This window comes from Varroa jacobsoni, unplaced genomic scaffold (assembly GCF_002532875.2).
Source record: "Varroa jacobsoni isolate VJ856 unplaced genomic scaffold, vjacob_1.0 contig02413, whole genome shotgun sequence".
NCBI classification, from domain to species: domain Eukaryota; kingdom Metazoa; phylum Arthropoda; class Arachnida; order Mesostigmata; family Varroidae; genus Varroa; species Varroa jacobsoni.
Genome location: NW_019214812.1, coordinates 29,916 through 52,459, shown reverse-complemented (window position 1 = coordinate 52,459; position 22,544 = coordinate 29,916). Strand labels below are relative to the sequence as shown.

The 22,544-nt window shown below is 39.9% G+C and overlaps 2 protein-coding genes across 10 annotated transcripts; one reads left to right on the top strand and one right to left on the bottom strand.

Moving 5' to 3' along the window:
* Positions 1-201: 201 nt before the first annotated feature.
* On the bottom strand, positions 202-6,273 carry Bap60 (Brahma-associated protein 60). Of its 3 annotated transcripts, none has more exons than XM_022853970.2 (5): positions 5,357-6,273; positions 4,122-5,032; positions 3,446-3,667; positions 3,020-3,130; positions 202-2,323 (listed from the first exon to the last, which is right to left on the bottom strand). In XM_022853970.2, the coding sequence occupies exons 2-5, from the start codon at positions 5,028-5,030 to the stop codon at positions 1,925-1,927; spliced, it is 1,641 nt and encodes a 546-aa protein (XP_022709705.1). In that variant the 5' UTR covers positions 5,031-5,032; positions 5,357-6,273; the 3' UTR covers positions 202-1,924. The 3 variants fall into 3 exon arrangements, with proteins under 3 accessions (XP_022709705.1, XP_086829431.1, XP_086829430.1); XM_086973305.1 differs by having other exon boundaries at positions 5,553-6,273; XM_086973304.1 differs by having other exon boundaries at positions 4,122-6,273.
* Positions 6,274-7,650: 1,377 nt separating this feature from the next.
* Positions 7,651-22,324, top strand: LOC111272483 (uncharacterized). 7 transcript variants are annotated; one of them, XM_086973300.1, is made up of 7 exons: positions 7,651-8,530; positions 9,187-9,461; positions 13,456-13,596; positions 13,909-14,094; positions 14,759-15,005; positions 15,753-15,953; positions 16,311-22,324. In XM_086973300.1, the coding sequence occupies exons 2-7, from the start codon at positions 9,273-9,275 to the stop codon at positions 18,068-18,070; spliced, it is 2,724 nt and encodes a 907-aa protein (XP_086829426.1). In that variant the 5' UTR covers positions 7,651-8,530; positions 9,187-9,272; the 3' UTR covers positions 18,071-22,324. The 7 variants fall into 7 exon arrangements, with proteins under 7 accessions (XP_086829426.1, XP_086829427.1, XP_022709699.1 ...); XM_086973301.1 differs by having other exon boundaries at positions 9,182-9,461; positions 15,759-15,953; XM_022853964.2 differs by having other exon boundaries at positions 9,182-9,461.
* Positions 22,325-22,544: the final 220 nt, after the last annotated feature.

The following is a 22,544-nucleotide window of genomic DNA, read 5'->3' as shown; positions in this document are numbered from 1 at the left end:
ATACTTATGTTGACCAAACGCAAAATCGTTATGAGGGTTGCACACGTTGCTAATGCGCAGTTCAGAAATATTGTAAATGTTCGTTTGTCAGACGTTGAGGTGAAACTAAGAAGTAGAAAAAATGTGTTCGAAGTGAGCATAGAGACCATCGCGTTGAAAACTGCACACGGAGTTAATTTTTTCCAAAAATTAAGAGTCCCCTAAGTTAATTATTTTTTATTCTCTATTTATCATGTAATTTACATATTCTGTAGCTTCGTTTTACACATAGCAACGTCTCGTAACACTAACAAGGCATATCTGCCGTAGCAGGAGAACATGGGGGCTCTTCTCGAGATGACATCCATGTACCAGGTATTTCGATGTCCCGTCCTCCACGTTAACGCAGTACGCTGGCTCTATGCTATATGGATGCCTCCGTCCTGGGTACGAAACAAACCGTCTGATTGCAATTACTAATAAGAATGAATTAATAAGCTGTCCCAATAAATAGAGCGCACACCACTCTAATATTATTTAATATATCAATATATTTATTTCAACATCTTCCTTTGTGATAATTTTTTCTTCAGTTCTTTAATTTTCTATCTTTCTTCTGTTTGTCGTTTCTTTCCTGGGACAGTAGTAACACACGCAATTTCATATGTTTTGCTATTCGCATTACAAGACAGTATACTGCTCTATATAATAATGTATTGGTGACGGTGCTTCAAATGAATATTGTATTTCGTTCGTCTTTACACAGTCGCCGACATTTTTTCACTGCTAAAATTTATCATAGTTGGTTTGTCGGTCTGTATACTGTTGTGTTACTAATAGTGTATATTAAAGGGTGCGTACGTAGCATCGCAAGTCCCCAATCGCAACAGGAATGAACTCTGAACCGTGCACTTGTGTTATGATCGAATTATCGCAATTCAAGTGCTCGCTTTTTAGAATAATTTCACTTCAGGTATGTAGTGCAGCATCTGTTTGTCCCAACCGTGCACACTCAATATGACATTTGCATTCAATTGTCACAAGAGGTGTTTTTAGTAAAACCCAACAGTCATCACGGTATCTGCAGCTAAAATTTCACTCTACAGGATATGGGGTTTCACTGGTTTTCAGGGTATCTCATATAATCTGGTAAGAGATTGGGGGAAGAACTAATAATAATAATCATAATTATAGCTTTGCCACAAATGATACCGAGATTTAAATAGGTCTATTCTCAGACCGAATAACATAATACATGAATAGGAGTTTATTGTAAATGAAACGTAGCATTTTTACAAAGAAGCAAAAAAAAAGCAAAAACAATCAAATATCATTTAGACAATTAAGAGCTTTTTGGCCATAAAAAGTTATACTTTACAGTTGCGATTATAGGCCGGTAGAGCGGGTAATAGCTTTAAAAGATGTAGGGCATTGTAGCCATGTACCCAAGTTGATTTTCAATATTCGCAGAGAGTAATACCTGTACAATCCACTGTCATATGTTAAATATATAGAACTTATGGGATCTGCATAATTTATCAATGGTTACTATCAATACTATAATTACACGCCTGAATCGTTATCAACACACACACACATACGTGCATAGTACATGATCGTTTCGGTTTTTACGGAGATGTGCATCGATTTTATTGGTTTCGTCTTGTGTAACTTGTTCTCCCTAACACTTTTCTTACGTGACGTTTTCACGCTAGTTTGAGTTCTGTAGCTACTGCTATTTTTGCAACCGCATAAGAGTTTCTCAGTCTTTTGGCGCAAGTCACAAATAGATATATCATTATATACAAATTCCAGCTGATCTCCAACTGTTGTCTAGCTTTTCCAATTTTTTATCATTATGCCATCTTATATATATATATATATATATACTGAAGCTTTAATAGCAGCTCATTTTTTTCGTTTGTGCATACTACCGCTCATCTATCTACGTCCGTATACCCAGTGCCTGCTCCAGTTCAGCTCGTTTCTGCTGGACTTTGCCATAAAAGTAGCGGTACACAGCTTCGGTTGACCACCGCTGATGGTAGAAATCTGCTCTGCGCTCTTCTTCCGGATTTCCGACGACGTCTGTCATTGTCTTCAGGTCGCGGCTTTGTGATATGAGCCACTTGTTCACAAAGCATTGAGGATCTTTCGCAAAGGATAGAAAGAACTCTCGATGAGTTTTCAGTTGGTTGATCGTCTCGACGGTCTCGTGGATTTTATGCTCTAGTTGTTGAATTTCCTGCTGATTTGATGTGGACAGCACGAATTGGTTCATCTGATTTTTGAGAGCATCATCGATTTCAACGTCAATATCGTAACAGGCGGTCTTCTTGGTGTCCTATGTGAAACAAAAGCAAACAAAATTAACCGTATATTAGGAGTGAACTGAGTTTATTATTGTACGATAATAATTAGTAGCACCTGTGTCCTTTTCTAAAATATTGGAACAAACGGAAGAATTTGTGCGAAAAGATGGCCACAGCATTCTAAATAGATACATATTCAAAAGACGAATCTACGAGTACAGAAATTGTCTGACAATTGAGTTGTCGCGGATGGTACAATAAACCCGTCTAATAGAACGGTTATTTGATACAGGGTTTATTCTTCAGCATTCTGCAAACGGTCGTTTCTGAAGTATGCTTATCAACAAAGCTTATGTGGGATGTGACATCCTGGTACAATGATTACGCAATGAACAAGTAGGTATGAGCATTGGAGATTTACAGGACAGATGACCATAGCGCTCTTTGGTTACCATTTTTTTCCACGCACGGCTAATAGAAGGTGTTCAGAAAAATAGCTGCTCCTTAATTTACAGTTTTGCGGGTTTGTAGTGTATATATATATAGATTATAATACTAATAATGATAATACTAAGTGACCGTTCCACAATGAACAGATGATTATTTTTTAGTTACATTGAAGAAATAATATAGCTGCGCCACTTCGCATTTAGAAATTTCATAACAATTTCCTAGCTAAGTGTACATGATAGAACTTGATAAAAATATGACTTTGTCTATCGACGTACCTGAGGGTCAACCGTAATTAGGTGATTGATGACAATGGGATCTGGTGGATGGAGCAACTGATGAAGCCGCTGCGGAATTTCGGCGAATTTCATTCGTGAGCACTGGAATATCTAGTCAGCGGAACCAAATAAACATGCATTGATTATCATCTTAATATTTTAATATATTAAATAACTTAAAAAAATTAAAAAAAGACGTGAGAAATTACCGTCCATGAACTCGACCACATTCCGAAGAACATATGCGTCAAGTCTCCTTATCTTTGCGAACTCTTCCTACAAAATGCAAGTCGAAGCCTGATAAAAAAAAAAAACAAGCCATGCAGTCTTTCATAGAAACTACAACAAGCCGTGCAGTCTTCCATAGAAACTAAATGTTTTACATTCGGTGGAGCCTAGGTTAAACAAGATTTCAGTTTTTCCTACCTGTTCGAGATATTTATCACAGTTGATAAACTCGCGTTCATGCTGATCTTGTAAATGGTGCGTTCGAACGTACTGCCAAAGAGCAGCTATAATCACTGGCCTGGTCTGCGTGTGAATACCTAACAGTCTAGCGAGCCGTGGATCCAGCTTGAACTGTAAAGGTTGATAATCTAAGAGAAGCAATATGGTACAGCGAACGTTGCGATCGCCGGGACGCTTTACCTGCAGATAGAGATTTAGGTATACCGACAGTTGTCAGGACAGGTCGTTCCGCCTAAACTTGGTATACATTGATGAAAAGAGTGGAGGGGCGAAGATATCAGGACTTCAGCAGCAGAATGATCCAAGAGTACGTTTAATATAAATTAGAAGTGCCCTATTGGTTGACAAATCAAACTTTCACAGGGGACGATATACAAAGGACTTTCAGGTTTTTAATAGCTTTAGTAATTGTTGTAACCAGCATCGCTCGATTGCGCCATTGTGTATCTTTTTATTATTGACTCCGGATTTATAAAGACCAATAAATTAACGTACCTTCAATTTACAGTCATCAAATCAAATAACGTACCTTCAAATTGATCTGGTTTGAAAGCTGTTAATTAAAATGGGATAATATGAATAGCCTTATCCTATCTATAAGGAAAAAGCGAGCTTCTAAGTAAAATAATTCTACCTGAAAACCATCAGTTTCATTTGTGGTGGGCGTACGATGCCACTCAACAAGGTGGTTGTCTGGCCCGTACAGCTCCTTGTCAAGTTCGATGACAAGCGATTTGAAAAACGATGAGAACTTTCTTTTAGGGCCTTTCGGGGCACCTTCTTTTGCATCCTCAAGAAGGCGGCCTTCGACTCGGAGTTCCCAAGAGGGTACGGCGCCGTCAGTTGGAGGCGGGCCTCCGCTGTCGGCTGGATCTGCCGGTCCGCCGCTGCCTGGGAAATACGTGTTTGAGATAAATATACGCAATTTGCGTTTCTGTTTCATCGGTCTCTTCAACGACTCTTGAATATCAAGCCGCTTACGCATAATTGTAAAATCGAGCTTTCGTTCAAACGCCAGTAGGTCCATATACGCCTGAGATTCCGGCACGAGGTCACGGACCCGCTGGGGCAGAATTTTGTCCGCGAGCTTCTTCTTCTTCTTCGGCGGCTGTTGCTGCTGCTGTGATTGGGGGGGTTGCTGGGGTGATGGCTGCGGAGGACCAGCGCCGGGGCGAGCTCCCATTGGGCCCGTCCTGGCGTCGCCTGGCCGCTTAGGGGTAGCGCCTCCACCACTTCCGCCACCTGATCGGCCACCTCCTCCGTAGCTTGCACCGCCGCCACTTGGCGGGGGACCCATCGATGGCCGAGGACTCGGATAACCCTGCGGCGGAGGTCGGGGGGATGAGCCTTGTGAAGGTGGATAGCCACCAGCGGGATATGTGCCCCTAGGCGGACCTCCTCCCATCTGGGATCCCATCATCTGTGGTCGCATCGGTGAGCCCATAGGGGCGCCTGCTCCAGGAGGGCCAGAAGGATTTCCACCAGCGGGTGGAGCACCGCCTGGGGAATAAGGCCGTGACGGCGAATTCATATAGCCGGACATCACTACAAATGAAAGAGCGTATGTATATTTATATATATATACGGTACGACTGGCCTGTTGCGATTGCTGGTGTGGTTAATACTAAAAGGACCAGTAGTAGAGGGCACGTTCGCATTAGTACCATATAACGAATGTTAACACACACCCACACACAGACACTAATGCTGTTTGAGTTGGTTGTTATTAAGAAAAACTTCAATGCAGGTTCACTATTAATTTCGGAGAGGAATTACTCGACGAAGATCATCCAGTTTAAATATTTGGTTGACCACATGGATACCAATTGGTGATTAAGGCTGAGATAGACGGACGTTCTTAACGTTTACCTCAGGTGCCTATAATAAGTGCGATATACCGACAACACACAGACAAAAAGTTCTTCTCGTTTCATCAGAAACTGCGGCGAAAGGAGTACTCGTCTGATACAACGCAGGACCAAAATGTTTAGAAGGTTATGGAGGTTGTTAACCACAGGACTGGCAACTACTTCATTGACGCATCACATCGAATCCATTTGCATACATGCATTCTGGCATAATAACTGTTTCCCGTTGGTTTCTCAACTACGAGCTGCCGTACAATCAGCCATATTGAAAAATGTTCTTGTTGTTACGTCGGCACAGAAACCGGCTCGTCAGATGTATGTAATGTAAATGTGGGGAAGCTCTATTCTAACGAGCGTCACTTAGGCCAGTGGACCATCGCAAACCACCGACCGCTGCTGCTATTGGAAAGCACAATCAAGCCACCGCTTTTTGACCAGTCGACAGCCATACGGCATCATAACAAACATGTTCATACACGAACGCAAGAGGGCTGAAACCCAGACACGCAACGAATTCTGACGGCGCTGCGTTGTGTTCCGAGCATTGTCTGCTAAATAGCCACGGCTGCCATGCTCAGCCCCGGGCGTTTCGATAATAAATTGTGTATGTATATATACCTTCAGAATTATCAAAATATCTGTCATCTTTAAGTTGATAAAGGTGCGTTTCACTCGGTGACTTCTTAAAGTGAGATAAGTTAAATTTGTCGGGATTAGAATTTAAAGTCTATCAATGATTGTAATTCTACATTTTTAATGTACATTTTTTAATTAATTCTTTTTCATTTTCTATTTTCTCTAAATGCATATTTAAAGAGAGGTATGTAATTCTAAATGGAAATGAAAATACGACGAAGTAACAGAAACTTAGATGCGATTACATTTCAGCTGAGATCCTGCAATGATTCTATGATGGAAACCGTTTGTTGGAGTTTCTTTCTGTAGAATTTATTTTCTTTGTGTCATAATACACTTCTAAACTGAATGTATTTTTAAATAAAAAAAAGAAAAGCATAATGTGAAAACTTCCAGAAAAAGCTCCAATTTTGCGCAATACTTTCTGTACTGTATAATTAATTATAGATTAGTGAGTGATTGACTAGACAGATAGGTCGCGATTACCGACTCTATATATGGTTTTCAAACGACTTTTCTCAGTACAATACTTTTTTATTTTTATAAAGGCACACATTTCAATTTTTTTTTGAAGATCATGCTCCACTATGACAATAATTACTCAGTTAGATGGGTGGTGCTTAATAACCGAAAAAACCTCCAGCAAATTGCAATCATAGAGTTCGGAAAACAGAATCATTAAATAGTAATTGGTTTTTTTTAGTAATATTAATGTTATTCAAATATCGTTCGTTTAAATAAGTGAGGTTACTGTAGTCTCTATCGTCATCATGGGATTTGGCCATTATAAAAATCTAAAAAACACGAGAAAGTATTACGATACACATATGTAAGAGTTCAGTAGCGTCCCCAGTTTACATGAGGAATCCATTTTAAAACGGACATTTTTTTCATAGTTGTTGGAACCTCTAAGCGTCAGTACCCCCAACAAGGTGCAATCGTGCCTGAGGCCTGGTATAGACCAGTAAGGGTAAATACTATATACTTTCGGGTCAGTATTTTATCTATTAACAATTAGTAACAAACATTAGAATAAAGTTTATTAAAAAGTTTATTATAAAGTTAGAATTAATTTATTTTCGGGCTCAACTAGCATCTTTAACAGATTGGTACGTGGTTTCCAGGAGACGATGTATACAAATTTGTGGAATTCATAGATACTATGCTATTTTTGGATTTTTTATCTAGATTCGCAGAGTTTGTAATTCAAGCTGGATAAATGTATCGTTGTTTATAATATTTATAGGTGGATTTGTGTACTTATTCATTTTTTAATTAAATTTAACGTTCTATTTGGTCAATTGAAGTAATTCAATTTTAAAGTTCCTAACGCGTTCGGATCTTTGAATAATAGTATATATGCTACAGCTACCTTGGCACCCGTAAATAAGCTCAAACGCACGTTTTTTTTCATGACTTGGGCTTTACAGCTCTAGGATGATGCGTTTTTTATAGTCAGAAGCTAAACGTCGTCCTAGTCGTGATGTCCGCTTAATTTTACCATTTCAATCAGAATTAAGATGAGCTGCAAATACAGTTCTATCTTATCCACTCTCCTGGTCCCTAAATTCACTCGAGTTTAAATGTTTCTGAGCATGTAGGAATTTATGGAACCCTTCATACAAGTAAAATTTCAAAGAAAATAACAGAAAATATGGTGCGTCATCAACATTAATTTCTTTTTATTTGACTAAACTATTCTTATCGATACAGCTATGATACATGTTTCGGCGAACCTATTAAAAATTTCGCTTGAATTTTAGTATATAATAGGTGTCGATTTTATGATATCGATTTTGCCTTGAAATGAGAGTCGATTTCACTGATATTAGGTAATTGATTACTGATGCACCAGACAAAGCTTTTTGCATCCGTGCCGCTTTTCGTCTCGCCTTACTTCCAAATCTGTTTGTCACCCATTTACTTTTTTTTTTTCTTTCCATCCTTCCTCGGTTTATTACTCGCGTTTTCAGCTTCCAACTTCCTTTATTCCGTAAACGAATACAATAAAAATACTGAGAGTCCTTTCCATTACATTTGTGAAAATCACTTAAGCCTTTGTTAAAGGTAGAGAAAGGAAGTCTTCTCCAGGCAATCCGCTAGACAGTACGTTCGCTCCACTTCATACCACTTCGACCTTAGCGACCTGTTTGCTCAAAATACGCTGACCGGTTAAGGTTGATGGAAGCCTATCTACATTTTCTACTTTCCCACATTTCTACTTTTCGACTTTATCTTTTTTGCTCTTTTTCTTTCATATTAATCTGTGTTATGTAGCAGGTTCCGATATTGTCATAAACATTTTTCTGCCTGTCACCATCTTTAACCAAATCACTGTCATGTCCAGCCAGCTCTAGCTCATGTCTGGGTTTTTGGGCCGGTTTTTGTTTATTTCCATCTAGCGTTTGTTGTTCATTTGCCGGACCGCTCTCTCATGTCACAGCACGATTTGCTCTTTGTTGCTACGATTCTCCCTTAATCCAGTCTGTCACAGTCGGTACCACCTATGAAATGGCAGCGGCGTTGACATCGACCTGAGGTGATAACCGCTAGCGCTGTTGGAGCGTCAGTCATTTACTGCGGCCTCCTTCCGCTGTAGTAATTGTATGGTTTCACGGGAGTCAGTCTTCTAGTCCGCACGTCTATTGCTTCTTTAGCCAAGTTCCATATTTCTGGCGTGCACTGGAAAAAGGATTGCTCTTACGTGTACACCAATCTATTTTATTGTTAGCTACTATTGTTATTGTTGCAGCAGATGATAGGAAAGTCTGTCTTTACAGCTGTAAAATAGTGTTGTCTCCATGTTGAACGTTTCTGCTAACTCGTGTTGCCCGTCCTACCTTTGTCGTCAATCGCTGCAGCAACATTTCTGGAATCGTCTAGGTTCCGGAGTTGCTGTCGTACACAACAAATCTTGTTGCCGCTGGTGATCGGTATAGCACGGCCTGACCGTAACAACTACGACCACCGGTTACCTTTCCAGTATTTCCATTGGTTTCCATAAACTTATTAACACATTGAATCATTGAACGACAGTCTTTTGTCGCCCACCTCGAGTTGACTGACATCAAGTATGCAAAAAGGAAAGACAAGTAGATTTTAAAGGCGGGACTCGGCTCAAGGATTGACGCGGAAACTTGTTGCCACTGAGTGTTTGTGTAAGTTCTGTATGTCTGTGTGTTCTGTACAGGATAGCAGGACGTCGCGGATCGTCTTTTGGTTTTTATGCGGGCTGGTAAGGGTAGGTATTTCATGAAACGGGACATAGCCTGCTCTGCGTGATGGCAAACCTAATGTGGAGACTATTGCTGACAATCGCGTTAGTGGCTAGGTTGATCGTTGCTGTGAATGATGAAAATGACTTGTACAAGAAGTCGAATAATATGAGTATATATGCCAACTGCACTACGAAAGAAAACCAAGAAATCCATCTTCCGACCTCTAACGCTTCTGCGTATATCAACTGTCAGGTAGGTGAAAACAATTAGTTGTTCCATGACCGTATTTGTGTATCACGTCAAACAACAGTGGTTTCATATTGTTGTTTGTAGAGCAACAATTTATGCAAGAATGCGTACGCGTACGTAACTGCGTGCGATAATTTGTACGAACGGTGACTCCCACAAAGCAGCAAACGCCAAACTTGAGACTTACAAATACGCGCCACATCGCCCTAGAGGATGCTACAGGCATAACATCACGCTGTACCCTGTTGTCAGCAAATGTTTCCTGTTGACATTGCGAAATGTATCATTATGTGTCTTAAGTGGTCGTTCTAACTTGATTTAGCTATGATGGCATTAAGCAGTACCAAGTAGTGGCTATTCGACAAGCATGTCGCCATTTGCATAAAACTATTATGCAATAAAAACTGTTTCATTATATTTTTCGATATTCAAGTGATTTGCGCTATCAGCAAGTCCGTTGAAGTAACAGCTTTTGTAACAAAGCTCTTGTAATTATTAAAGACTTTATATTGTCGTAAAAGCGAATACTAATTTTACTCGGCTATTTTGATAATCAGATGCGGAGTCAATGAGCTATCGAATAACGGTGATCCGCCAACAGCTACAATACCCAGCTGTTATAATTTTGTGTAAGTAAGCAATGATAGAACTATGATTACGACTGTTAAATACAAATGTGGCATTGACTCTCGTCCAATCTATGGGAAGATAGGTACTTGTAATATAAGGTAATATAAGAATATTTCCTAGTTATTTATAGTGATATAGCTGTACTTAGCGTTAGGACAATTCTCTAGAATCTTATTCTATTGAATATACATATACACGCGTTGCCAGCCTTTTGGCACACCTTAAATTAAAAAAAGCTTCTGGTGTTCATCAAAAATGAAGCAACTTTAGATGAACGAGATCGAGTATTGAATTCGACGAAAGAAGGAAAAATTAAAACTCGCTATTACATGTGTATATATATACATACAGCGGACTTGTTCGCCATTGGGCTCCGCCAATTTAATAATTTTACCATTTGCCTGGAATTATCTTTAGTGGAAGTACATTATCTGGCATGAGATTCCCATCTTACAAACCGCATGCGTGCACGCGTATTCAGTTTGGTGCGACGTCAGCGGTTGTAGCCTCTGATAGACGCAACGACTGGCGAATGTAGCGTATTGGATGTCAACTCGCGAAGCATAGTCGACCGACAAGAGCAAAGGTCAAGTTAAAATTCGTGTTGCGGGTCAGTACTGGTCTTAGTATTGTGTCGTACGTACATTGTTCGCATATTGATTTGGTGACGGTAATGGTTGTCACAAAGCGTGTAAGTCCACTGTTTTTGATATAGAGATCCTTAGGAAGGCGACGTGAGAATCAATCCAGAGAAATCAGGCAGGACGATTTCGTTCTACATTGCTTTACTGGTACACAGCGACTTAATCGGTGGGAGGAGGTGAAACTTTTTCATAGCCGTACATAAATTTCGGTCAATAAGTATATGACTTAAAACCCTGCGCATTAACTCTATTCTATCAAAACCAAAATGTTAGTGAGTCGCGATGCTGTGCGAGTGCAAATCGTTGCAGAGATATATCAAGGATCAAGTATATGCGCAAGATAATATCTATATCCATATATACGAATACACATTTCGTAAAGTGGGATATTTTAGTTCGAAAGAAACTTAAGGTATGAATATCTTTTTAACGCGGCGTCAAATTACCTTAAGAACGACAGTATCTTAGCCAAATGGAATGATCGATAAACCTACCAAAGAGACTTTTGTAAGTGGCAAAAGATACGGCTACATTACAGCATGTAGACCAAGGCGAGTTGTGTGTTGCTTAGATAAGTATCATGGCTTTGTTCGCCAATAGATCTGCGACGTATATTGTAGTTTGGTGAAAATTGATCTTCAACCTACCTTAGACCTGCCCCCATGTCTACGCTCTGGATAGATGGCGTGCTGTTCCAGCCGCTTAGCGTTGGCAAACCAACGGGCATTATACTGACTCAACTTTACTTCGATTCGTTCCCTGCATGTTATTTTGTTGAATAAGCTTCTAAGTTATTGAACTGTTGCATTGAGAGTAAGCGACATCGGTAATTCGATAAATACGAGCATCAAATAAAGTTGACGATTTTTATCTATCTATTGATGATTTGATGGATCAAACGTGTCTTAATTGCCGTACAAATATAATAGTATAGTAAGTTGGGGCCCAGCAGTACACTTCTGTCACCAGGTTCATGTCAAATATTGTCATAAACGCATGTAAATAATCAGTTTTCTTAGACACAACAAGAGTAAATAAACTGAAATATACTACCATCAGCCCACGATATGGCGTCACACTTAATCGTAAACCGAACCATACGAATTACGGATAAATTTTCTTGGTTTTCTTTATTTTTGCTATTAGTTTATATTGGAGCCAGCTTCGCACAGCCATACCTGTTTTACCTAAATGCAGATATAACTGGAACTCTGCAGTTTAGAAAAGGCTTAGGGTATATAGTATATACACACAAGGCGCCTAGTCGTGTCAAGAATTCATTGATTAATTCTTAAACACTTTCGGACTCTTTTTCGCGAACCTACAGCTTGCGTTGTAGCCTCTAGGAGTCTGACTGTGGCGAATGGGATGGAATTTTATAAATCACAGCCCTATTACCGGCTACATTTGTCAGCGAGGTACGCCGATACTTCTTATGATATTGGGTAACAGCAAAAAATCAACCGGCTTGACAATAACCCTAATGGTTAGTATTATGGGCCCATTTAAAATTCACATTCAAGGGACCAGGGGAGAGTTCATTATATTGGAAGCGCCGAAATGATTAGCTCTTGATTTCCGCGCGATATCTGGCTTGAATTGCTATGTACGTGTATGTTAGCTTTCGTTAAAAATTCGAAATTCGCTCGGTGCCTGTTTCAATTTTTGATTATCTTATCCAACTGAGGATGCTATCAAACTTAGTAGGGTTACTGTACACGAGCAATATCGAATATTAGCAGTGAAATATTAATAAAGGAGAGGAACATATATTAGTTGTTGGCTACTGCAGACAGCTTTTTAATTGGCTAACCTTCTAGTTTAGCGTATATTTCTAAACCTGCTGGCTGGTTGGTCACTTGCGTGGCCGGCGGTGAATTATCAGTCGCCACGGACCATACTTAGGCTACAAACATTTCTCTATCAGCAGCACTGCTGATAAGCCCAGCTCGCCGATATGACGATACGTTTGAGGTCCTCCTGATTTTAATTGTTAAATTGAAAAAAAAACTTGTAATGAGAATTGCAGGAGTGTATAATGGTTTCATTAATAGACTTTGCTAACTTTATTAATAATTATAGTAAGTGACCTACTTAAGGCAGGACAACACCACTCGTGTAGGGATGTGATATCATTGAATTCATCACATGAATGAATCACTGTGAATACCATTAGGTTAGTGCATAGGTAATGTCCACTATTTTGAACTATTAAATAAAAATTCAGCGTTTGGTGTGAAGTATAGCCGTGAATGAATTAATCAATTCATTCACTCATTGTTCTGATTGTTATTTCCCACAACACTGTTCCATCAAAACGTTCAGGTCTGCTGTCGATGAGCCCGTTCATCGGATTTTTGATTTGTAAAATGAGTGCTTAGCATTTTATTTGCAAGGAGTTGGAAACGGTGACAAGCCGTTGACACAAGGATATGCAAGATGCGGCAGAATCCCCTAGTGAAGCACCTGCAGAGCGACTTTACCGTCCTTTGCAGTGTTTGGTTTGGTCTGCTTAACACATTGTTGCCACGAATGCATCTTTATAAGCTTCTGTTGGTCAGTGTTTTGGGAATTGTTGCCCATGCTAACTTGAGTAGCATATTTGAGAATATTAGATATATTTCAGTACAATTGCAATAGCGAAGTGGTAAATTATATTTTGAAAGTCCATATCTGAATGTACCGCTAATCACATCTAGATTAATGTTTGGATTGGCTTTCAGACTAATTCGAAGTGGCAGAGATTGAACGTGACTGTCACCAGTCAGACAGTCTCTAAGCTATCAATTAAGTTCAATAGTCTCCTGGACTTCGCTTCAAATGACACTTTTGTGGTGTGGGCTCAAGTCCAGAATGTGTTTAAGGTGAGTCATCTGCCGAATTTTCTCAGCGAACTAAAAGCAAAAAAAGCTTATATTTACTACCTGCTTACTTCCTCAATGTGGTGCCATTGTTATCTATGCGAGTTTGTTGATTTATATTTGCCTGGAACCAGAAAGAAAATTAATAATAATAATAACAAAGGCGCCTCACTTTTGTGAGAGTTGTCCCACACCATACTTAGATATATTTACTTTCTCGCTTTTATTCAAAATTCAATTTGCGGTACACGAAATGTACACGTGTGAAGTTGGATCCTGTCCATTTTAAATTGAACGACGTTCTTCTCTTTTCAGAAAGTTCATGCGGAAAATATTATGTCTAGACGAATTGACACCTGGATGCCTATAGGCACGTCATCTCTTCGAATTGAAATTTCAAATTCAAAAAGGGGAGATGTTTATCTCGAGGTCAAGCAGGCCTGTGGCAATAATGAAATCCTCAAACCAGGACTATCCAGTCCACTAGTACTACCCAGCTCTGTAAGTACTATTCTGCCGAGGGAGGCTGCAACTTGTTGTTGGCATGAGTGGCCTAGCAGAGTTTATCCTTTCATGAATTTCCTGTTTGTTACACGGCAAGCGTTTGTGATTCATGAATGAGTCGAGTTCTCTTGACTTTATCTGTTGTAATAAGAATAAATTGTAACCATTTTATGAGGGCGTTGACTTGATTAATACACCTATAATTAGGCTAAATTAATTAAAGAGCTTGAAGAAAACGCGACTGTAACGCAAGCTAAATAACAATAAGGGGCATAGTAAATCGAAAAGACCCCAGGTTTCTTTTGGCCAGTCGCCTAAATATGCCAGTGCAAGCTCAGGTATGCTAAGAGAGACTTCACTCAAGCACTTCATTTGAAAATAACAATACGGTCGAAGTGTTCTGTATGCATTCAGCTTGGTGTATATGTGTAGTTTCTACAATTATCGTTATGTGCGAGCATCCTAGAAGCCCGTGCGCGATGAAAGACCAAGATTTTACACTATCTAGATGTTTATCTCCTACACAAAAGCAAACTTGCTAGCTTAGCGAAATTTACTATAAATTTGCGAAATCTAATAATATCTATTACTTAATGTATTGCGGCGAACGACACTGACTAAGGCACTAACGATGAATTTTTCAATAATGCTTACGCTATAGGGTGAGCTCGGGTCTTTACTACCAGTACCGTGCATCTTCAAGGTCAGTGACCCTGCGGTATACGAGTTCCGCAATCTTACTTTGGCCCAAAAGTCAAGTGTGACGTTTATTGAGGCCGAGCCTAAAGGACCATTTCGGACAAAACCTGATCACGTGATTATTGGTTCAACGAATACCATTGTAAAGTTCGAATTGGACGTCACAGACCCTAATCAGGACATAGACTTATTCATTATTCTTTTGGCTGGTAAGTAAGAAGAAGAACAATTAAAAGTAATTACGACGGTCATCAATCTATTTGCACGTAAATCAAAACATATATGTATATATACCCAAAATATCTCAAATATTTCGTATTCGTGATCTAAGTGCACAAGGTGCTTCTCGTGTACTATCAAAATTGCATTTTCTAAAAAACTTAAAAAAGGTGACCTCCATTTCATTGGAGGTCACTATAGGGAGAGATATCTTCCATGAGTTCTATTAAGACAACATGGATTGTTTTCACAGAGGTCCTACAATAGCGGAGGATAAGCCTGCATTACATTGCATCGAGGGTTATGTCGAGACATTTCCTCTTTACTTTACCTCGTTTTTTCAATACATTGAATGTATCTGAGCTCGAACATGTTGGTGTTATATAACCCTCCTCGATGTGGGCTAGGAAACCCGAAGACTAATTTTATGAATCGTCTCTATCCATATCTTACAAGCCCATTTTTATTATTACGAAAATGATAATATAGGGCAAACCACAGAGATTTCAATAACAACAGGCTAAATCGCTGAGTAAACGCTAAGCATAACTGAGCCTTGATCTAACTAGAACAACCAATTTTCCAATTATAACTAACGAACTCCCGTCGAGAAGCTTAAAGAAATGTATAGCGTCACTAATCGTTTGTTGCATCCGTATCGTGAAATCCAGTAAAGATTCTTTGTGCTATTATATCTAAATGACGTTGAAGTGTACTTGATTTTTTGCGTAATCAAGGTACAGTGTGCGGACCTAAGAATGCAATTACAGTAGGAAACTCCAGCGTTGATTTTCCTATGTTGCTGGACGCCAAAGCTGGACCCGGACTTGGCATGTGCGTTTGGCTCCTGTGTGCCACCGGCGATAAGAAGATCGAATTGAGCCTAAACAAATTCCAGCGCGAGTATCCCACAGACACTCTCAGTGTTCTCGACTCTGGTGCGTATAAAACGATTTTAGTCAAAGCTAGAGAACTCTTGATAGCATTTGGATAGACTGGACGTCACCACACAATAGTGGACTTAACGAAGAAGCCCATTCGAGCATACAATGATAATTTAAGAATCAAATATACATTTTTTCGATTTCAAATCAAAAACGTTCTTCGGCTTTTAGTCGAACCACATTTGGTATCTCCATTTATATGTGTCTGCACAGACGTCTATTAAGTAGTATCTGACAATCGTAGCTGCAACTCAAGCATTTGTTATTTAAGCAAAATGAATAGTAGTTTTTCCGAACCTATTAAAGGCGATCTCATCTCCTGTTTACTTTAAATGTAATTCACCTCTACAGGTAACCTAGCAGGAAAGCTGCTACTTCAAGTGACCACAACTACGGCAGTTCCCTCAGTCGTTGTTTCTTCCGGAAGCTACCTAATGGTTATTCTAACTTCTATGAACTTCCAACAAAACAGCAGTGGGGTCAGTATATCAGCGTCTTTAATTTCGTCTGGCGGACACCTATCTGGCGAAGGCAACTTGACTTTTGGAAGCAAAAGTGATTACTTCTTGTCCAGTCTTAGCAACCAGTCGATTGCTGTGAGCCTTGCTCCAGTGCAAAATTTGAGCGATGAGAAGACTATTGAAATCTACACCGATTTCACGTCAACTACCCCTCTTGTCAAGTTTGACAAGGATCACCCGCCATTCGATATTAGCTCGCCAGGCTCGGAACTTCACGTAAAAGGGACTGGATTTACAACACCTGAACGTGTCACTTTCAAGACGATTGCACGCGACTCAGGCTGCGTTCGCACCTCGATCGCTGCCCAGCAAGCTAACATGCACCTCAATGGTGACTGCACTGCCACAGGCATCTGGATCATTCGTCCCGACGTTCCTGACTCGAAAAATACAGCTTTGTTTGTCAAGATTTGGCCAAACAATGTCCAATTTGCAAATATCACGCACTTGACTGATACCGGAGGCCAGGTTTCCGTTTCGCAAAGTAGTGACCCGTTCATGTTCGCCTACAATGTACTACATGGAGCTAAGTTGATATTCCAAGCGAATTCGAATTTCAAGATGTCATACATCACGGCAAACTCGAAGGCGCCGATTGAGGTTGTGGCATCGCAGGGTAGTAACTTCACCCTCATGTCACCGTTTTTCCCAGACGTCTACCCGATGGGGGCTATGTTTACGTACGATGTAAGGCTGGGCGACAATCCTGCCGATCAGTACTTGGTCAGCTTCGAGGCAATGGATCTATCGGAGGGTGATACACTGGTGTTTGGAAGTAGCAAAGATAAAGTACAATATAGCGGCAGAAAATTGCCTGCGGACCAATTGCTTTCGAAGGAGAAGTTTACCAATATTTTATTTGAATCAGCTGGCACTAATCAAAGGTTCAATCCAAAGGGCTCGTATGGATTCCGTGTCAATATCGCCCCAACGGCCCCCGACTCGCAGACAATCACCGACGTCACAGCCGCGGGCAAATTCTATACTCTTGATAAGTGCAAAGACCAACGTTGTATCTACATTATCAGCTTGCCTTTAGATAATTCTGCAACTAAGGGCGTCGCCATTAATCTGACCGTGACCGTTCCTACTCAAAAGAAGCTAATCGCTGGCGAACTGCTTGTCTGGGACGGAGAATCCACCCTTCGAAGTCCACTGATAGCGCCGGTAGCCAACCTCAGTCAGGGTGGTTATTTCCTCTCGAGTCACCGACAGGTGATCATTAAGTATCAAGGAAGCGAATTGCTAAATATTTCGTTTACCAAAATCTCCTGTGAGTTCGAAACGCCAGTCGATGGCAGCAATGATAACGGTACGTACACGATGTGTAAGACCGAACGGAATTGCATGCTGCCTGGCTGGCGGTGCAACGGAAAGGCTGATTGCTCCGACGGTTCAGACGAGTTTTACTGCAAAGGTCCTCAGCCGATACCACACCAGATCGGATCAAACGGTTGGAAAGCGGCATTCGGAGCGGGTCTACCGCTCGCCGTGCTGTTCACTGTGCTGCTAACCAAGGGTGTGCCTGTGGTATTGCAGCGGTTCCGGGACAGACGTTATCAGCAATTCCATGACCTGGGCGACCACTAGGGAGGCCACGCACAGCAGCAGCAAAGTGATCCAAGAGATATGGCGGTAGGCGCACTCGTCGACAGAAACCAGGACATCAACGCCCAAATGGTGTTCAGGCAGGACGATCCGATTGTTTAGAAAGCTCAAGGATAATTGCACCGTAGGAACAGTTGAGCGATAATGGGCTTGATGCTCTGCGCCGCAGTGCAGGACAGAGGAATAAATAATGGGCCTGGCCTAAAGGTTATTATGGGCATAATAACAATAGGTTACAGACCAATGAGTAGGTTCATATTAATGTAGAAAAACCGTGAAAAAGAGGTCACGTCCGAAGCAAGGGCGTTAAAAAGGGAGTTAAGGGGTGGAAGCAGCAGCGAGCAAGCTAAATTTAAGCGAGACAAGACTGAAGACAATGGTTTAAAGCTTTGGTGAGCGCTAGAAGTTATTAATGGCACATTATTATAATATAAATATTTCACTAAACGATATAGAAAACAATTGTAATAAAAAAAGTGAAAATATAACGAAAAAGTGAAAGACGGTAGACAAACCGAAAAACAGATTCGGCGAATGCAACTATATTACTAATAACATTACTGCTGCTTAATAGCGAAATGTTTTAGTTTTTGATGATTTTTTTATATTGTTCGCTAAGTACACAAGCTCTACCTAAACGAACGATATTACAAGCGAGAGAGCGGCGACACAACGCACCATATATATTAACTCGTTAACAGTATATATTCTATTCCCAATAACAAAGCGAAACATATTGAAAGTAATATGTTATACATGCACCCGTATATATCAATATTATGATCTGCGCTGGGCTTGTTAACGCTAATCATACAAAAGAGACAAAAAGAACAACGGAAAAAAGATAAAAATTCTAAAAAGTTCCAGAGCAATTAGCATTATACTATATTAGGTGTTTAAAAAAGCTCATTATCTACTCGCAGCGCCGCCAGCTGGTTAGTGTTCCCTATGGCTGAATCAACTCCCGAAAAAACGAAGACAAATCTTACTTTTTGGCTCTTTTCTTTAAGCTTCTTCGGCCAAAAATTTGCAGACGATATTTTACTATAGGTGCATACAATTGACGTTGGAAACAGACGAGAAATCTGCGATTGTTGAACAGTTAGAAGAGCAAGGTCTCGAGTGGTATGAAAGAAAAGTAAACAAAGGTTGTTGATAACAGCTAGATTACAGTGAATTGGACAAACAAAAAAGAGAATAAAAAAGAAGACCAAGTGCTTGATACCTTTTAAATCAAGCATATCTTAAAGTAAGAGGTGGTAAGGCAAACCATCAAATGACATTAGAGATTATAATGTTTTAGGTTTTTCACATGTCTATGTTTTTCGATGGGTCACCAATGAAACGTGGTATGCTATATAGAGATGTATGGGGGTCTAAAATGTTTTTATTTGTTTCCCTCACTTTTGAGATATGCTTGATTGCTTCTTTTTGTTGAAACCTCAAGCAAGTTCACCACTACTCAGAAGAAGCGTTGAATCGCATCTGAACAGCAAACCGAAATCGATCTAATGCCTGATTTTAAACAAAAAGATAATATACAGATATGTGTTGAAAAATGTATTGACTTGACCAAGCGTAAAGAAGTTAGGGAAAGTAGACGGTTTTCATGTTGGAACAGCAATTGGTCGCCAACTCTGCGCATCGTAAGTGGCTTACACGAATCCTTTGTCGCAATACAAGAGTACAACTTTAATTTTTAGAAAATTAATAGTTAATATTAAGACCGTAATTAAAACCAAAAGAAGTAATCTTGACAGCTAACGACAAACTGGTGAAAAACACAATCCAGTATGATGTACGATTAAGCACCTCCTGTCGAAAGAATACGGCAGCGCCTGACCTTTTAATTGTGATCATTAGGCTATTCTACGACGATGCTGGGATCCGCTCAATATAGACTTTCGTAAAAAAAATACTAAAAAAAGAAATGGAATTCCACCACTATATGTTTTTCCCATTGACAATTAGAAATTAGTGCGCAGCAGTCGTCCTGTATGCAAGCCCCCTTGAACAATGGATAACGTGCACACTATGAACCCCCAGATGCTTCCCTTGAAAATACGCATATAAACACGTGTATTGCCTGGATATTTTGTGTTGGCAAGCAAAAAACTTATAGACAAGGAAGGACGGTAAATTTCTTTAAACATATTTATACGTAGACAGGGACAATGATATTCAACTATAATATCACTATAAGGAGAGGGGTGATAGTTTGTTTATGGTCTAAGAAAGGCGAAGCAGAAATTGATTCGAAACTAACTCCATCGATGGATTTAGTTAAAACTGATTTGAGCTCGATGCATGCGTTTTCTGCAAGCCGATCTTCCCTATTTCAGACACTGATCCAGCATAGGTATTAAAAAAGAGTATGAAAAGCCTGAGCATGCCAACGTTGTCACGAACCTTATGAACAACCATGTGCTTAGAAATACTACCTTAATATCGATTTATTGTTTAAAAGCAGGTTGGTTATATGACTAAATTTACATTGTATCATGACGACTACAGCAACTTACGAAAATACAGAAATTAATTAATTAAGTAATTGATTGATAGAAGCTCGAATTGAAAATGAGAGCGCAATGTGTGATTCCAATGCCTAAGGCAATTGCTAAAGTCACTACTGCCTTCACTGCTTTTACGTGGAGGTTGTCATACTTCATCTGTTCTAGGAATTCGAAAACTACACGAGCTGAACGCTCCGCACCGATTAGCAGACACTGATTATTAAAACTTCCCTCAACAATTAATGCAAAATGAGTAAACTAGTCATCAGTATCTGCTCGTCTGTATGTCTATGTTTAGCTCAGTCTGGTAGACCTGGCCATGTGATGGTTCCATGATTTTCGTTGTTCGTAATTTCCCCGTGATTTTATATTAAGTTCCTTGTCGTATATGCAATACAGTCACCCGGTAGGAAATAACGAAAGCTATCCCATCGTATATTAAATGGTCTAGCCTAAACGGGAACTGAGCGAATTCAAAACTAGAAAGCCTCCAAATTGTTCTTTCAATTTGGTACTTCCGTCAGCTAGTGCTTCAACTGGTGCCTCGGTGCGTTTATGCCCATTCGCTAATCTAGACCCTTTCACACATGGCCGTAGCTTAAGTGAGCTTAAGTGAGCCTTCTTTGTCGCGTCTCGATGTCCAGATCGAATGTATATCAATGTATCTCTAGCATGCAGCATTGCTTAGCATAGTTGCTGCTCTCTTGAGTTTCGAATGTTAGCTAACACAATCAACTCTTTCTCCCAAATATACAACAAACAGGCCATATGCACACGCATCTATCAGAGTGCACGTACCGGCCGTCACGTATATTTCGAGAGAACTAAGTTGACCTTTCTTGGTGGGGTTGTTCTTGCTTCACCGGTGGGTACATTATTGTCATTGGTTACTCTAACGCTCACCGGATATAAGAATCACGGAGCTGATAATTGTGCGTTATATAACGCATAGTTATCAGCTCCGTGATCTGTGATAATTTTGGCCCGCAGCTCGTTTATACGGTGCAATGCAGTGGTGCAAATACAGCCAGTCGCTACTTCCCTTATGATGATAACACTTGATAGTGATGCTGAGTACTATTTTCACTGCTTGTTGGTGACTGCACCGTTTGCCCTCTGATTTGCAGAAAATGAAGGTGACAGGTACCGAACCGCCCGCGCGTTTGTTGTGTAGGGGCAATCGTTTGAGGAAAGAAACGTGGGTACAAAATTGGATCCTAATTGTCTGCTTCGAGAATATATTCCATTTCAATTTTTTTTACGTATATATAAAACAAGAATTATAGAGGCGCGCCTTTTTTTGCTGGAATTTTCATTATATTTATTAAAGAATCGCTTACATTAGCTGTCGTTACTATGTCGCGGCTGACAATTTTGCGACGTAGTACACCGTCGCTGGGTCCGTGCTCCGATTTTTTAGCTCACTCAGTAAAGCGTAGATTTTGAATGACAGCTGTACTATATGAGACCTGACAAAGTTATTTTGGCTACGTGTTGCAATTGTAGCATTTTCACAGTAGGGGCAAAATCAGTATTATTAAAAATCAGGTTATGCAGAATCATGCTGAACGACAGTAGAGAACACTTAAATTGTGTCTCCACAAAATCATGGTATTTATCTAAAATGGAATATGCGGAATCCTGGCATATTGTTATAGTAAGCTGAGAGAAATAAGTTTGTCATGTTCAGTTAATAATTAAATAAATTAACTTAGTTTTTTTACATTACTGCATTTTACTACCCTGTACTTTGATAAAACAACAATTTATATATGTATATATATATATGATATATTCAGGTTCAGCATATATATGTATATGCTGAACGTATTTTGATAAGAAGATTTAGTTGGTGTATCAGGTGCTTATTGAGAGTTATATTATAGATAATGATTATTCGACATAAGTTTAGATTAGACTTTGGCTATCACGAATCGGGTTTC